Source organism: Centruroides vittatus, unplaced genomic scaffold, assembly GCF_030686945.1.
Source record: "Centruroides vittatus isolate TY-2023 unplaced genomic scaffold, ASM3068694v2 contig_337, whole genome shotgun sequence".
Lineage (NCBI taxonomy): Eukaryota > Metazoa > Arthropoda > Arachnida > Scorpiones > Buthidae > Centruroides > Centruroides vittatus.
The window spans coordinates 668,893-686,335 of NW_027122161.1; the positions used below are offsets into that span (position 1 = coordinate 668,893).

At 32.9% G+C, this 17,443-nt stretch overlaps 1 protein-coding gene across 1 annotated transcript; it reads left to right on the forward strand.

Annotated features, from left to right (window-relative positions):
* The first annotated feature begins 227 nt into the window (after window positions 1-227).
* Window positions 228-14,863, forward strand: LOC136974047 (patched domain-containing protein 3-like). The gene is made up of 5 exons (XM_067268823.1): window positions 228-364; window positions 9,200-9,772; window positions 12,215-12,702; window positions 12,776-13,108; window positions 13,482-14,863. Exons 2-5 carry the CDS (start codon window positions 9,246-9,248, stop codon window positions 14,789-14,791), a joined length of 2,658 nt encoding a protein of 885 aa, XP_067124924.1. The 5' UTR covers window positions 228-364; window positions 9,200-9,245; the 3' UTR covers window positions 14,792-14,863.
* The last annotated feature ends 2,580 nt before the right edge of the window (window positions 14,864-17,443 follow it).

Genomic DNA, 17,443 nt, shown 5'->3' on the forward strand with positions numbered 1-17,443 from the left:
TGTCTGTTTTCCCTATTTTATCTTCCTTTTAAATACTTTTTAATGTTATATCTTAACTTTAATTATATAGAAGTTAACGTTGAATGTAGTCTAGCGAGGATGTAAACAATTGTGATATTAATTTAATTAATAACACGAATTTAACCTAAATTTATCTTTTGACATTGTCTTTAGTTAGTGCGTTACGCGGTCGACAGGGTAGACATGTTACACGTCGTCCATACAGTACAGATAATATTCACGGTAAGGAGATAAATTCCTTGTTTATTAAACGAAAAAATAGTGTTTGTAAATGTGTTGAGCTGTTACTTTATCCAAGTTTTGATTACGCCGAAGCTGGAAATTTTATATCTATATAAAGTAGGTGGGCAGATAATTTTATGTAAACAAAGTCCTGCTTTGTTACTGTTTTATTCAATTTCTCTTTATACAGTATACAATTGTATAGTAAAACCTGTGTAAATCGGAAGGTAGGTTTTCATTTTATTCGAGTTCCGTTTTAGACAAGTTTTACTGAGTGTGAGTAATTATTTATCACTTATCACATTATCATTTACCGATAACTAAAGTTATGTAGAATTTCTCAATGAATCCTTTAATAAAGTAGTATAAACTAGTAAATTTACTAAAATAATACTATACTATTGTGATATGATGTTTATTGTGTGTAGTATAATAATATATAAATGAAAATTACTTAGTTTTATAATGCGTAAGCGAGAAATGCAAGTATACTTCATATCTTTTTCTAATCATTATCGTTGTCAGAGAGCGGGAAGTGGCATCAAGGACATAATAATCATTATTAATGATTACGTCAGTTCATCTTTTCTGACAAACGTAGGCCTATATTTTCAAATACCTTCACGCAAAATAACCTAAGCAAGTTCAGTGTGTGGAAAAAGTTTGTGATGACATTTATTGCATCAATTGATATACACTATAACATTTGAAAAATTGCAAATAGTAAATCAGTTAATTATAAAAACAATATGTAGAGGAAGAAATAATTTAATACGGTAGACGTTCCTTATAAGAAGGGTTAGAGCGTAAAGCGTGCGCCCTATTTCTCATGAACACAATGCCCTAAATTGAGAGCCAAGTGGATAAAACTATGTGGGTTAGACCTCGCCAGGGGGTTAAACACGTAAAGTTTTTCGGGTTTTTTTCACATTAGTAACGTCTAAATAGCGGCCATTTCTATAGAAAGTCTTCCGAGAGGCACCCTTCTTGGTAGATCGCCCACGTGTTACGTTGCCGTATACAAATAAACCTAAATTGAGATTACTCTCGTGAAAATTTCAGCTTTAACTGTAATATCACGATGGCCGAGACCGTTTTCTTATATGTAGGGCCATATCCCTCACCGAATTCATTATGGGCTATCCAAACCAAGCAGGTATGTTTAGAAAGGCCCTCGGGTCTATGTTACGCAGAAAGAAAGATAAAGACACGGTATTACGTATAGTTGTAGTATATAATTTATCTGGTGGTAAAAGCAAGGGAGTGTTGTATAACTTATTACAATGAAATCTTCATTAACGGATACTTCCGATAGCGGATGCTGATACTTAACGGACATTTATACAATTCCCAGTCTCTTTAAATAGGACAGCTATTGTATTTACCTCTAAATAGTGGACAAACTTCTCGGTCAGACGGTGTCCGTTATTCGAAGGTTGTACTGTATTCTATTTTTATAAATTTCTTATTCTATACGATAGCGTGTGAATATCTTATCTCTCTTATTTTCTGTTTGAATATAAATTTCCACTGTCGTCTGTTCGTCAGTCAGTCCGAACTCGAGAACGGAGTTTGATATATGAAAATCGAGACCAGATAAGGAAAGCTTTAGGGATGGAGGGCCTGATTAATTTTAAATAAAAGTAAAAATAACATCGAAAAACCGGTAATGTGCCGTCTTCTTGCTATCAACTGCATATCTAATACTTAGATAACAAGTTCAAACTTCACAACATATTTATTAGAGAGTTATATAATTATGCTGCTTGACCTACATTAGTTGTAATAATTAAACCACACATTAATTTTGTGCATTTAATTTTCATTTGACGGTATTGCAGACTCGAAATGATGCGTGATATAAGAAGTACACTATACATTTGTCCAGACAATCACTTGAAGTTTCTTTGCACGATCTCCTATGCCACGTGACTCACGAAAAACCCTATATGTATGTATATTTTTACTTAATAATGTAATTGATATTGAACCTCAGTTGACATTAAAACATTATCCTTGAAGCTGTCAATCAGTCTAATTACAAAAGTTTATGCCTAGAGACACCATTAAAGTAATGTTTCGAGAAGCCAAAAATCCTTGAAAATAATCATTAAAAAAACAACAAAATAGACAAATAAAATAAAAAGAGTCGTTCATGTTGTTAACCATTAAATGCTCTTTTGTATAAAATGAGATAAGTTAATGCATCCGCGTACCGTTCTGGGGGGTTCGGAATCGAATCCTATCCTTCGAAAAATCCCACGAGTTTTTAATGGGTGTTCTTTCTCTGAACACCAGACTGTCACCTTTGTGGACTTGGCCAAATCCACAAAGGCAAAAAAAGGACCTTCTTAGTGTCCCCAGGTAAGAAGGGGCAAAAAAGCAGGAAAAATTGATTAAATTTATTATTTAAAAAAGTGATTGATTAAATAAAGCAACGCAACACCTGGGCGATCTTACAAACGGGACGAAATCTGTTTCGTCCTCTTTGTAAGATCGCATGTTACATATAAATAGGAGACAGTTTCGTTTTCCCGAGAGACAAAATTGACCCCTATTTACATGTTAGAAACGTGAAGAAACAAGAAAAATTTCGTTGGTCAGGCACGAACTCGCGACGAACTACCCCAAATCCCCATTTAAAAAAAATCCTAGTATATTTTTATTTCTGTTTGACACATTTTTTTGAACATTTCCGTGTTCAGCGGTATTATCTGCTTCTCCAGGGTCGTTGAGAGCTTGTATGTAGCGTAGAACAGGCCTCTTTTGCCGTTTATGTTTGAACAAATGAAACACGTATACTGTTTCTTTATTAATAAAAGCAGTCTTAGAGATTTTATTGTTTGTTAGTAAAAGTAACATTATTATTTAGTAGTCCACATCATCTATATTTTGCATTATTTTTCCAAGCAAAGCCAACCCACCCTGTTGGAAGATGTCCATCTGTTGCCACCCTTATAAAACGAATTCGTGAATTTCTAATGAGATAAATAAAAAAAATAATAAATTTTGCTTATTTTTTGTTTTACACATTGAGCCAGCATTGACAAGGAGGAAAGTTTGCGTGTTGACTTACTTTAATATGAATACGAATGGAATTTTTTTGTTTGTTATTCTGTTAATTGAAGGTAATTTAAAATTTTCAAGGTTTGATTGCCTATTGGCAGCTGTCCTTTGGCGAAATAACATTCTACATTCGATGAAACAGTGTTGATAAAACGTGAAATAAGTATAAAGCGTTTTATAAAGATAGATGTTTGTCCTAAAAAGTCTATAATAGTTTAAAGTCACCTTTCGAATTACTTTAAAAAATGACTATGTGTGATTGAAATAGCTTAAAAAAACGTTTCCTGGAACTGTCTAGAACGTTTGAAGATTCAGAATAATTTTAATTTAATAAGAAGTTTTTAAATTTGGGTAAGTATATTTAAGTTTACATAGCAATTATTTAGAGCTTTAAGTTGTAAAGTTTGATTATAAACATATCACATCAATCTATTATTCTTAATTCATTTTTAATGTCACTACGGAATATTGGAGGTACGAACACGATTCAGATCCCTTAATCTATCATGGGTATTACATCGTTTTCCTAATCTTTCACCATGGACTTCAACTCAAAAGAGTTTGAATCCATTTAGTCTCCCAATAATATTTTAAATAGTGCCAGGCCCTTCAAAGTTGAACAATAAAAATTAAACTTAAAATAGTATTGGAAGACTGAACTGAGGCTTTTTTCCTCTCTCACCTATCTACTGATCGTTTCTTTGAGGGTCAGATCCAAGTATAATAGGCTTAATTGTTTCAAATTTCTCTATTATTAAATCTATTATTTAAATAGCTATTTGAAAACTGGTAGTTTTTCAGGGGGAGGTTTGCGCCTTGTGGATACCCTTGTCACGAAAAGAATTAGGCGTTTTCCTCACGTGTTTAATATCTAATTAGGTATTAATTAGAGGTCAGTTTTCTATTGAAAGTCTTTCCGGAAAGCACTTAGCAGATTGCCGAAGTGTCGTGTTGCCTTAGTACTCCACTCCGTATTTAATATTAACTTTAAGGCAAGTTTTTCATATAAAGGTCAAATATAAGATTAATATCGAAATGTTTATTTCAATCTATACACACTTCACCACAGATGTTTGAAGCTGAATGTAAAAACATTTTTAAATTTAGGTTATGAAAAAATATTCAACGGTTAATTAAAACAATATTTAATTTTAAAATATCGATTTATAATTACTGTCTGCAGGCGATATTAGTGTTTAAACATATTAAATTGGTTATAGCTGTCTTATTCGTATGTCTCGTTGTCTGTCTGTCTATATAAAGTCGAACCTCCAATAACGACCACATATGAACAACATTTATTTTTTCGGGACTTTTTTCTTTCTGAAATTCACACAAAATAACCTTTAAACAGCGGCCATTTTTAGGTTCCCATTACTGGCCGTTGTTCAGAGTTTTGACGGTATTTAAATTTTTAAGGTGTTCGAGATTTTTCGAAGGTTATTTTTTTAAATTGCAAATAATATACTTCGGTTATTGTTATCCCGTGAAACATTTGGATTAGAGCCATTAACGAGGTAAGAATAGGTGTTAATTTTTATCAACATTCTGTGGTATGTACCATTTTAAATTCTGATTGTATCTAGGATAGATTTATGTACCAAATTCCAATACCGATTTACGTACCAACTCGTTGTGAAGTGATCAGGGTCTCTAGCTCGACCACCTGAGATTTCAATGAAATTTGACACAAAGGTAGCTAAAGAGCTTAAAATAAACCATTAGCCCTATGCATTGCATGGTTCCTGAAATATGTCAAAACGTGAAGATACCTCCGTATGATTGGTACTAACCTAACCTAACCTCAGGTAGGTCCGTACCAATTATTACTCCTGTTTTATTTTTTATGTCAATTTTTTGTGTTGATATAAATTTCCCTAAAACCTGGTTTACAGGCAGGAAATAATACAAGGTTAATTCATCGCGTGCGGACTATGCGGACCAAGGACGGCTGATACACGAGGCTGAGTACACGAGGCTGAGTACACGTGTGAACGATAGAGAGTTTTTCAGGATAGTATTTTCAATCAACAGTAGGCAAAAATCGCCAAATTCCCGTCGAAAATAGCCCAAAAATTGTCACACTTTGTTTTATAAAGTCTAAATGATATGAAATAAAATTAAGTGTGCATGTTCTCATCATAGTTTGTTCTTCTGTGATCAATGTTCCCTCTAATTTTTTTTGTACATGAACGGAACATATACTTCTCTGAGCAAAAAAAAATAATTTTGCTGAGCAGACTGAGCAAAAATTTTTCTGGGCATATACATATATAAAATTTTATTTTTTCCTATAAAAATTAAAATAATTAATTATAAAGTAGAGATTAAAATTCATTTTAAAACATACTTTCATACAAAATATTATCTTTTGTCAATGATTTAATGTATTTAATCGAAATATATGTAGCAATAATCACGTTGCAGACAGAGTGAGAAATAAGTAAACAACAATTAAAATCAGTGTGCATACTCGCCTACGTGGCACATAAATTCTCGTGCGCGGCAACAATTTGAGCAGTGCGCGGCCGCGCAGCTTAGAGGGAACATTGTCTGTGATATAGAAGTAGTGAAGTACTTCCCCAAACTACGTCTCTTTGGGTTGGTTCACCGTATGTATCACGGGGTATGATTCGATATAGTTCATCCAGGCTCGATGGAAAGCACACCTCCATACTCAAGTTAGACAATATTTATAGTTTATTTACAAATTCTATATGTAGAGTGTACAAGTTCAAAAACAGTATATTGACCGTATTCATCGTGACAGGTGGCAGCACCAAAACATCCTGGACACTTGGTACTTCCGGTTCTTGTTTTTTCCCTTGCTTGCCCTAGTAAACAACATCTGTTCCGAACTTTTTTAACACATCCTGAAAATATTTCAGTTACTATGTAATTGAAATAAAATGATGAGAGTTTTTGCGCTGCGTGTTGCCAGAAAACTATCGAACTATTATTAACATAACTATCGAAATTCATCGGAAATTTTTATAAAAATTCTTAACAATATTCTCAATCCACAATTTCTTCTTATTATAAAATATATATATACATATAATTTAATAGTTTACCGAGAAAGTAGACAATATAAAAATTCCTCCAGACGTTATCTTAACTTTCGTAAGTATATTTTTGAATGTCATGTTATTTTGCACTCTATCTTACTTCAATCACTCATGACTTATTAACTAAAGTAATAAATATAATTTGTGTTTTGATGAAAGTATATAAATCTGCTGTATACATTGTATACAAAGATGCATGCTTGTAGGTTATAATTTTGTTTATAAAATGTATCTAAGATTTGTACTTTTAGATGCTTTTACATAAATTTCTAACTATAATTTGGGGTAATTTAATAGAGTTATACTCCAATTGAGTAGCGATACATTAAACAATTGTTATAATATCAAATTATATATAGTTTCTTCTGTGTAAAATTACCTGTTACTTCTACATATATGCAGAAATAGAAATATGTTGTAACAAGCTTATACAAGGATTTTTCCAAGTAATTCTAACTTAAATTTAATACTTTCAAGCTAATATATTTGATTAAAATGTACATGTATACTGTACAATAGTGTATTGAAGATATAAACATGCAATATGGCTTCTTTCAGTGGCTTAAATGTTCTTATATTTGACTGGCATTAGGGTTTTTAGAGTAAATATTACTTTAAAACAGTATTATATTTAAATTAAAATTGATGATAAAGAAACTTTCATTTTGTTTTTTATTCAAATTAATTTTTAGGAGCAGTAATCCGATCTTTGGCTAGCCATTCACTGCCTAATTTTCTAGAACCATTTAAAGTTTAAATTAAATTATTTTTTAACATTTTTATAAGTTTTTTCCCCTTTATAAAATTCTATACATAGGATCTCTTTAAACAATAGGCTATATATATATATAATATATTTCAAAATTATTTTGTATGAAGCATTATCTTCATATAAAAACCTGTAGAAAATTTTTAAAAATCGAAAATATTTAATTTAAATATAAATAAGAGCTTTTTAAATAATTGTAGACACTTGTGAATAGTATTGAGTAAACAAAGCAAGAATAAGAGAGGAATGTTGCACTTTCTTCTCTAAAATAAGCGTCAAAGAAATGGAGAAGAAAATCGAATTAAATTTAGTTTTATGTATAAACAATAATATATCCTTACAATAATTTTATGAGACAATATAGTTATTTAAAGAAAGCCGAAAAACAATTTTCGTAAATCATTTTCTATGCTTTAAAAATGTCGTCATATTAATTTTTTACACGCGGTATACTTGTCATGCAATACGTACTCATCAAATAATAAATAAAAAAACCGTTTATCAGTACTTATATTGTATATTTTAATATGAAGAGTTTGTCTATTTTTTAACATACAAAACGCTATTAATGTATTTTAGCAATATCAGTGGTGTGTGTGTGTGTGTGTGTGTGTGTGAGTATTGTTTCAGAATGATTAGCGTAGGCAAACATTTTTGCTAAATTGTCGTCCATTGGATCAGGCAGTTCTTGCTTGTTGAACATTAATTTTTGCTAATACCTATGCCTGCTTAATTCGTCTAAACCTTTATAATATTCGCTGTACATTCGGAACAGAAATGATTGTGACTGATACACACGATGTTTTTCGCATCGACTATTAACCATCACCGGCAAGACAACTTCCACGTTCTACCGGAAGTTGAAGAAGGTCCAAATACGTGACTTGCCGCAGGCTTTGTTTACTTTTAGACACGGTCAATACAGAATACACAAAGCGTGGTGCCTCACGTACTAGATTAGCTTCCGGGTAACTATTAGACTCTGGAGAGGATTCAGTCAGCTTGTGGAGTTGGCTCAACTAGACGGTTCGTCCAGTCTCTGCACTTACCCGTCCCTGAGATAGTTACCAGAGGAGGATGCTCTCTCTAAGCTCAGCGAGCTTCCCAAGTCCCTGAGACTACCGTGGGTCCAATTGACAAGGTTGCGCTTCTTTTGTTCCCTCTCTGATTAAGAGTCAATACTTTACAGAAGTAAAAATAGTTTAAACCATTCATGAAAATTGTTAAAAAATGACCAACAATTAACTTTAGTATATTGCGAAGTGGGATTTACATAATGTTATTCCTGATGCCGTTCTTATCCTATTGGTTATTATTATGAAATCGTAACTTAGAGTCTTGGCTATTGGCTGCGATTTATATACGAGAGTGCCTTATTCAGTAAAAGTTAACATTTCTTTACAACTTTTGCGGCTTATAGACGAGGGAACCAACTTTTTAGTGTATTTTCAGTACAATAAGTGACAATGCGTATTGTCACAAAAATGAAGTCCTATTCATACCTAATAAGCGATTTCTTAAGTGTTGCTTTTTCTATTGAAATGTTGAATAAATATTCGATTTACATAGTAAAAAAAATCTAATTAAAATAACTTCAATTTATTTTTTAAGCAATCAAAAGATAGGTTACACGCTTTGGACTTCACTGTACATCACCGATTAGTATCTTCACTATTAAACAATGCCTTTGCAACGATCAACCTTGAACACTCGACGTTGATAAATATGATTCAAATGCCATCTGTTATTAAACAGAAGTATTAAAATATATGTCATTACCCGCTATTTTTTTTACTAGAATTTATTACATCACAGATAAGGGTCAACTTAAAATATAGTTTGGTGTATTTTGTTACCACCGAGATGTGTGTTAATGACCGCTAGTCAACTAATTACAGTTGCCTGTCATAAATTGATTTTAACACAGATAAATACCGACTTTTCAAGTTTAAATTACGTAATTTCTGTATATAACATTTAAAATACTTTAAAAATAATTAAAAGGAGTTTGTTCTCTCAATCGTTATTAATTAAATTTATTAATTTATTTCAGGTATAAACAACTTTAATAACTTGTACATTTATCCATTCCGTGAAAGATGAATTTGCATTGCGACGAAAGAAAATGCAACGTAATTTATTTAAAAATGTCAAGAATTTTCCGACATCTCGGAGAATACGTAGCACAGCATCCTTTGTGGTTTACTTTTGTTCCCGTTGTTGTGACAATTGTGTTTTCGGCTGGATTTTTTCGATTAGAATTGACAATGGATATCGACTACATTTTCTTCCCAGCTAATGGAAGGAGTTTGGTGGCAAAAGCAGCTATTGAAAGATTATTTCCCGAAAATAGTTCGGATTTTGATTTTTCTCGAGCAGTTTCGCCCGGGAAATATGGAGTCGTAATTGCTACAACAATAAGTGGAGATTCTATGCTATTCAATAGTGCATTTGAGGATTTACATGCCTTGGATCGGACTGTGCGCAATATGAGCGTTACATTGAATGATAGAAGGTACACTTATGCCGATATCTGTCGTAAATATAAGGGAAAATGTATGCAGAATCATGTCTTGAATCTTCAGACTAAGATAGAAGATCTGAAGAAAGGACACTACAAAATTAAGTATGATTTTTATATAGTAACACATCTATAATAATTAATAATTGTAAATTTTTCCCATATCAATTATAGGTTAATCTTACTATGCAGATGGAGATTCTGGGTGCCTGGTCTAGAGTTATGTGAGTAGCAACATGAACTTGCACGCGAGTACCACGTGTTAGCAAGTCATTCAGTGAGACCATTTACAGAATGAGTTTATCACACGTGTTATTTGTTACTAGCATAATTCGAGACTAGACACCGATCGTTAGCGAACTTTAAGGGGGTCATTCTGTTTATTTGGGAATGGATAAATTAATTACTACGGGTGTTTTGGACGTCGGTAGACACATTTAGTTTTATTATATTTAAAAATAATAATTTATCTATCAAGTCCAATTTATCTATTTATTAAATCCGACCCCACTCGAAATATCCCCCTTCTATCTATCTCCCCATTCACTTCAGATTCTTTGTCCAAAATTTAATGTCCTTTATACCTTCAAATCCGAGACCAGATATGGAAATCTTAGGGGTAGCAGGCTCGATTAACTACATACAAATTACCGATACAAACCGGAAGTTACGCTATTTCAATTCAAAACTTTTCCTCGAAAGGTGTTAGATAGATAACCCGCACGACTCTATTGTTAAAGGAAAAGTATAATGTATAGGGGCAAGCCACAGATTTTCGATCGAGACCGTATACGATCGAGATTCGTATACGATTAACGTATACGAAGTTCGTATACGTTAATCGGAGCCTTCTTCGCCTACGTTTCCATATCCGGTCTCAACTTTTATCTATTTAACTCTGTTCTAGAGATTAAGGCTCTTCACGCCGAGGGTTACAGCATCGGCTCTCACTGTCCCGTAGGATCAAGGTTCAACTAGGAAATGATACGAGGTTCATTTCAAAGGCAATCTAAAAAATTCATTTTATTTAAACCTTTTTGGGGCTAAGGTTGCCAGATTTCCCGGTTTTACGTGATTGTCCCGGATTTTTTCCGACTGCCATCTTGTGACGACTTTATTCTGAAAACTGTTCCTCCAATAATCTTTATCCTTTTCCACAGTTTAAATGTATTTCTGAAACTTGTAGAGTAAAAATACACATCTGTTGCATGTCCTGGAGTTGAACGTCCCGGTATCTTTCCGGAAAAAACTCATATTTTCCGGATTTTGTCTCCTAGTATCTGGCAACAACGAGTAACAGCTTCTGGACAATATGTATTTCGGCCTTTCTTTTCACTTAGTTGCCTACTTGACTCCTTTGTGCCTTTTTATAAAACATTTCAACAACACCTCAACACTACACCAACAAACACTACACACCAAATGCTTGCACAGTGAGGTGAGGTTATAACAAAAAAAAAACCGGAAATGCATATTGTCTACAAGTTATTACTCAATAAAATATGTGTTTTATGTTGTTTACTTCTCAATTTAGAATTATAATTTTATTCAAAATTTAAATAAATTTAGAAAAAAATTTATTTTCTTAAATAAAAGGTGTTCGAAAAGTCAGGCAAAATTTTAAAAATTCATACTTCAGTGAATATTTATTCTAAACATATTCGGTTGACATAGAAATGCTCAGTTTTTTGAAGTTCGAATATCTTAGTTACAATTTTTGACAGTAGGTGGCGCTTTATGACTAGTGAACACAATAAATACGTCCCACTAGCAGCGCCGTAACTAGCCTTTTATGCGCCCGGTGTGAGCTTCTGTAACTATGTCCCAAAACTTGATCCAGGTCATTTCTACGCCCCCCGAGTCTGCGCCCTGTGCCTGGGCACCGCTGACACCGCCCTAGTTACGGCACTGCCCACCAGTAGCCAAGCGGTTCCATTCCCTGAACACTGGGAGTTCGGTCGTGGGTTCGCGCCTCGATTATAGCCTAGAAGTTCATGCCCAACTAGCTACTACAAGACAATACATACCATCACAAAAGACAGCATAAACAGAGGTAAAAGTGGTGTTTTCATTTTTTGGCTCTCCGTGCTGTGGACATCAAGAGAGTGCGTTTTTCATCATACTCACATGGTTTGGCCAGGCTCACACTGGATGCCAATTAGTGTGGGACATGATTTAATCCCCGAAAAATTCCCAGAGTTGCTCGTCTGGATTCGACCTTGGATTCTCCAGAGCGAGAGTGAGTTGCAGCAAAAGGAACTTGAAAAGCTCTTTTCATTGCGTAAGAGCGCCAGTAATGGCAGAAATTGTAACTTTACATGTTTATATTTCACAAAAAAAATATCGTGCATAATTCTAATTATTTTCCGGAGAATTGCTTACGTTTACGATCAAAATTTACTAAAATATGAATTTTTTTTTATACTCGTAGTGTTTCCTGGCTTTTGGATCAACCTGTATATCATTTTATATTTTATTATATATTATATATTTTGCTTGTTTATTATTTATAGGTATTCACAATATGAAATAAATTTATTTTTAAAGATTTCCAGTGGATGTGGATCCGAACACTTCAGAATTTGTGGCATATGCTATGAGTCTCGGTGGTGTGACTAAGGATGAAAATGATGTAGTAAAAGATTTTAAAGCAGTTCGCTTGATTTATTTTATTGATTACAGCGATGACACGAAACATAAAATTGCTCTGTTATGGGAAGAAAAATTTTTAGATTTATTAAGTACTTTAAAGTTCCATCATATTAAAGTCACGTATTTCTCTGGAAGAACTGTCGAAGATGAATTAAATAGTCTTACTGAAGTTAACTTATCATTAGTGATGTTAGCTCAGATAATTATGATAGTATTTGCCGTTGCAACTTGCATGACAACAGACTGCGTGTCTAGTAAACCATGGATTGCTATTGCAGGATGCATGTCATCAGTATTCGGCGTTGGTAGTGCATTTGGATTATTAATTCTTTGCGGAATGGAATATATTGACATGAATATATCAGTTCCTCTGTTTGTTTTGGGTTAGTTACTTCCGTTGTGCCCGTTAGTAATGCCTAATTAATAAATATATTAATTTTTTCTTCCGTTTTCTAGGTGTTGGAATAGACGATTCCTTTGTTCTTCTTTCGGCATGGAGAAAAAGCGATCCTAAATACGCCTTAAAAGAAAGAATGGGCGAAACTTATTCCGAAGCTGCAATTTCAATTACTATTACAACAATTACCAATGTTACAGCTTCAATAGTGGGAATTACAACTCCCTATAAAGCGATTCAAGTTATTTGTAGTTACATGGCCGTGAGCTTTGCATTCGCATACGTGTACCAGTTGACGTTTTTTGGAGGATGTCTTACTCTTAGTGGTAAAAGAGAAATTAAAGGTTTACACGCCATTTATTGTGGACGCGTAAAATCGAATACAAGTATAGGTTAGTCAGTTTTAAAGTGCTAAAACACATACCTTTTGGTACAGATTTTATTACATCATGTACAAATTTTTACACTACACAATCTTTAAAATAAGCACCTTCTTCAGCTACACACTTCCATCAATGTCCTTATCATTTGTCAAAACAGCACTGGAAGTCACTTTTTGGGTCGTGTTTTCACAAATGGCATGGATATTAATGGAAATATATAACTGCTGAAGGAGCTTATTATGAAGGTGGTGGATTTATTTTATCGTGCATAAAACCTGTGCCAAACATTTTGTTCATCTCACAATTTATTGCATTATTAATTTATTATATAATTTTTATGTTATAAATGTATATAAATTAAATATAAAATTAATTATTTCAGGTTTAAAAAGGATTTTAACAGTCGGATGTCGACCAGAGAAAGAAAGTAATACAAGTGCTTCCTGTACAAACTTTTACAGAGACAAACTAGGAACTATATTATCTTATAACTATGTAAAGTGCATCGTTTTAATAATTTTCGTAATATATTTTTCATGTGGAATATACCTTACGAAATTTATCCAAATTAAACTGAATTATTCCGATTTATATCACAAAACATCTTACGCAGGAAAATATACCATAGAAGATTATAAATATTTTTCTGATTACAGAGAAAGAATTCAAGTGGTTATCAACAAGCCTTTAGATTATTCCGATCCAAAAATTCAGCAAAAGCTAGAAGATTTATTGCAGAAATTAGAAAATAGTCCCAATATGGCCGGAAATAATCTAACAGAATCGTGGTTGAGGATATATTTGAAGTTTATAAAAGACCCCGCATTCTGGTTTTCTTTGCATGGTTACAACACGAGTGATCCTCAAGAATTTATTGAAGTTCTTGACAATGTATTTTTGAAATTTAAGTTAACTAGAAATTTTCGAAAGGATATTGTATTTGATATGGATAAGAATACAATATTAGCTTCTAGATTTTTTATACAGTCCAAGGCAATTCACAACTCCAAGCAGCAAAGTGAGCTCTTCTATCAGCTACAAAACATTGCAGATTCATCCGACTTTCCCGTATTTATATTTTGTTATGAATTATTATTTGCTGATTCATTTTTAAATGTTTTACCATATGTCATTAGATCTGTTTGCGTAAGTAGTGTATTAGTAATTATTGTTTTTCTTGTATTTATTCCAAATATTCTTTGTGCCTTCTGCGTAGTCCTCAGTGTCTTATCCATAGTTATATCAACTATCGGTTACTGTTCTGTATGGGACGTGCACATCAATGCACTTCTTATGATAGTATTGATCTTAATAGCAGGGTTTTGTGTTGATTATGCGTCACATATATCATGCGCATACGTAAGTAGCAAATCCAAAATACCCAATGAAAGAATGAAAGATGCATTGGAAGCAGCAGGACACGCTGTGATACAAGGGGGTTGTTCTACAATTTTAGGTATATCTGTAGTTCCATTCGGTCCTTATCGTATATTTTTAGAGTTTTTTAAGGTAATTGTCTTAGTTATGTTTTTTTCAATGGTATACGGACTTATATTTTTACCTGTGATTCTCACAGTTTGTGATAATTTATTTATAATGTGCAGGTCTATTCGTAAAAAGAAAACTCGTTTAGAAAACGAACAATTGTCTGATTATCCAAATGTTTTCACAGAATTTTTAACCAGTGTATAGAAGTGAAAGTTGTGATAATTGTTTAAATTTCATCACAGCAACAATATTGTATAATATTCATCTTTATATTATAAAATTTTCAAGATCTCAAAACATATTACAGGATGCCAAATGTGTTACCCTAACGCTCTATAGAACCCAGAATTGAATCCTGGAGAGAACATCAGGGAAAAACATCATGGACCATCTGTCTTGGATATATCGGACTCTCTGCTGCCCCAATTGTGGGCCTGATAGTACAAACTATACTGTCAAAACCGAGCCTCAGAATTTATATTCCAAGTCTTCAGTGTCGATCTGTGTTAAGGGGTCGCCAATCAATGACAATAAGTAAGAGAAATTTCTTATTGTCTGATTTTAATGAATAGAAATAAATAGGATGCTGTGTGTATGGATCCCTATCGAATTGATAGGGATTCATACACAGAGATTTTAGTAGTGTCCTTGACAATTGTCCTGGGTAATTCTTCTCTGGGGAATTCATCTCTTTTTTTCCCAGACAACTTTTCTTTGCATTTTAAAAAGGTAACTGTTACGATGTTGCTTTGGTAAATTATTTTCATTATTCTCAGGGTTATTTGGTTATATTTGCATAAGTCTTCTACAGACAACTTAAGCTTTTAAATATAAATTATTAGATCTTTTTAATTGCATAATACTCAAGAGTGTAGTAGAATGGCTAAGAAAAAATTGCAAATTGTTTCCTAACGAGCAATTATGTATTGTGACATCATCAGAATGCTGGGATGCAATTTTAATAATCTTTTAAGTTTTAAATCAAGTGATTTCGGTTCAGATGGGTAATTGGTAATAGGTAATTGGGAGTCTCTGATCTCTAAGCTTTCCATACCTACTCTAGATTTTAGTGGTATCTTGCCCCTGTATATCATACTTCTCCTGAGAACAATCGAGTCATGCCAGTTATATATCTAACTCTGTTCATGAAAAGTGTGAATTGAAATCACCTGACTTCCTGTCCAGACAGGAAGTTCGTATACAGCTACTCCTCAATTCGCAACCTATCTGTTTAAGGTCCACACGGACTTACGATCAGTGCGAGCAATTCCCTTTTCTAAGTCTCACTTCTGCCGTTTATCAGTATTCATTTCACAAAACTCACAATCTCCGAGACTACACATTGTTTAAAACAGTAAAGGGCAAGGAACAATTTTCCAGTACAAAAATATTGGGAGGATCTGCTCCTGTGTTCCTCTGTAGCCCAGGCATGCTTTGAAGAGTAAGACAGTTTTAAAAATGTTCATGTTTGAATAAAACTCTCTCTGTTTTATAACTTAATACTTGTGCACTTGTATTATATATACTGGTGATAGACATTTCATGCATTATCGAATAATTTGAACATTTCAATTCGAATGTTCGAAATTAAAATATGTTTACACATAATACTGTATTATCATTATATAATATAGAATTGTTGTTATAAGTTATTATTTATGTACATTTTTAATTTAAATAAAGATTTGTTATTATTTTTTAATAGTTATTATATTATTAACAAGACAGCTGGGTATATAGAGATTTACATGTTAATGCTATAAGAGAACAATAGACTCAGAACAACTCTAATCTGGTCAATACGACTTTACTTTTACAGTAACAGGTTTTCGAGTGTCACCTTACCCATAAACTTCTCTTTTCTTTCTATTATCTAATAAAATATGGTTGGTTTTTAGGATTGCAAGATTCGGCTACGAGTAGGAGATTAAGATATTTGTAGGACTTTTCCCTTTAGCGCTTCCCACGAATTCTGAAAATCCTGCTTGTTCTTTGGGAACAAGGACGATTTTGGAAAGACTGGGATGGTGTGAAAACCTTTGTTGTTTTAATAATTTATATAAATTATTAAAATATTTTCTATTTATTAATAGATTTACTAAGCCGAAGTTTTCGAATTTTACTGGAAAGTTAATAAATTTTTTTTAACTTCTAGCTCCTATCAACTAAAATACTATACATCTTCCTCAGGTCATTAATCATGTAAGGAAGTGTGGTTTAAAATATTGGATTAGAAAGTTCTTGAACGCATATCGAGATGATCAGATTTGGTCAGATGCTAATGCTTCTGAAAAATAAAAAGTATGTAAAAAAGAGAATCAACGCCTAAAGTAAGATTCCTGTGACAGAAAACTTGAGATTTCTGTGGATATCCCCATATGAAGAATGTCGAAGAACGTTGCCGTTTAATTTGTTCATCAAAAGGGAGTATTTCTAATAGTAAAAGAAGTATTCGAACGATAAAGATTTAATGAATTGTTTAAGGAAACTCTTCAAGTTTTACAAGGTATTTGACCCCCTTTTTTCAACCGATTGTAACTTTCTCTCTCTCTGTGTCTGTGTGTAGGTAGATTCAAACGAAAATGGGCATCAAATTTTTCTTCGATAGACTCATCAGCTATTCATTTATGTTTTTTATCAGCTTTAATAAATCTCTTTATTATATAAATTGACTATCGAGTTGGGTGACTTTTTTCATGTCACCTCTCATATAATTCCTTCTCTGTTCTCTTACTCCTAGTTTCCATACGGACGTTTACGTCCCAGGCACGTAAATAAATCCTAGATTTATTTATAATGATGTAATAATTTTGAAAACCCTCCAGACAATAACCTCCATGTAAAATTCCTCAAGAA

Coding starts and splice junctions, on each gene's coding strand:
- LOC136974047 (XM_067268823.1), top strand. CDS start 9,246: ATGAATTTGCATTGCGACGAAAGAAAATGCAACGTAATTTATTTAAAA. Junction 12,703..12,775: donor AGTTCCTCTGTTTGTTTTGG/GTTAGTTACTTC, acceptor TCCGTTTTCTAG/GTGTTGGAATAGACGATTCC. Junction 13,109..13,481: donor AAAATCGAATACAAGTATAG/GTTAGTCAGTTT, acceptor TAATTATTTCAG/GTTTAAAAAGGATTTTAACA.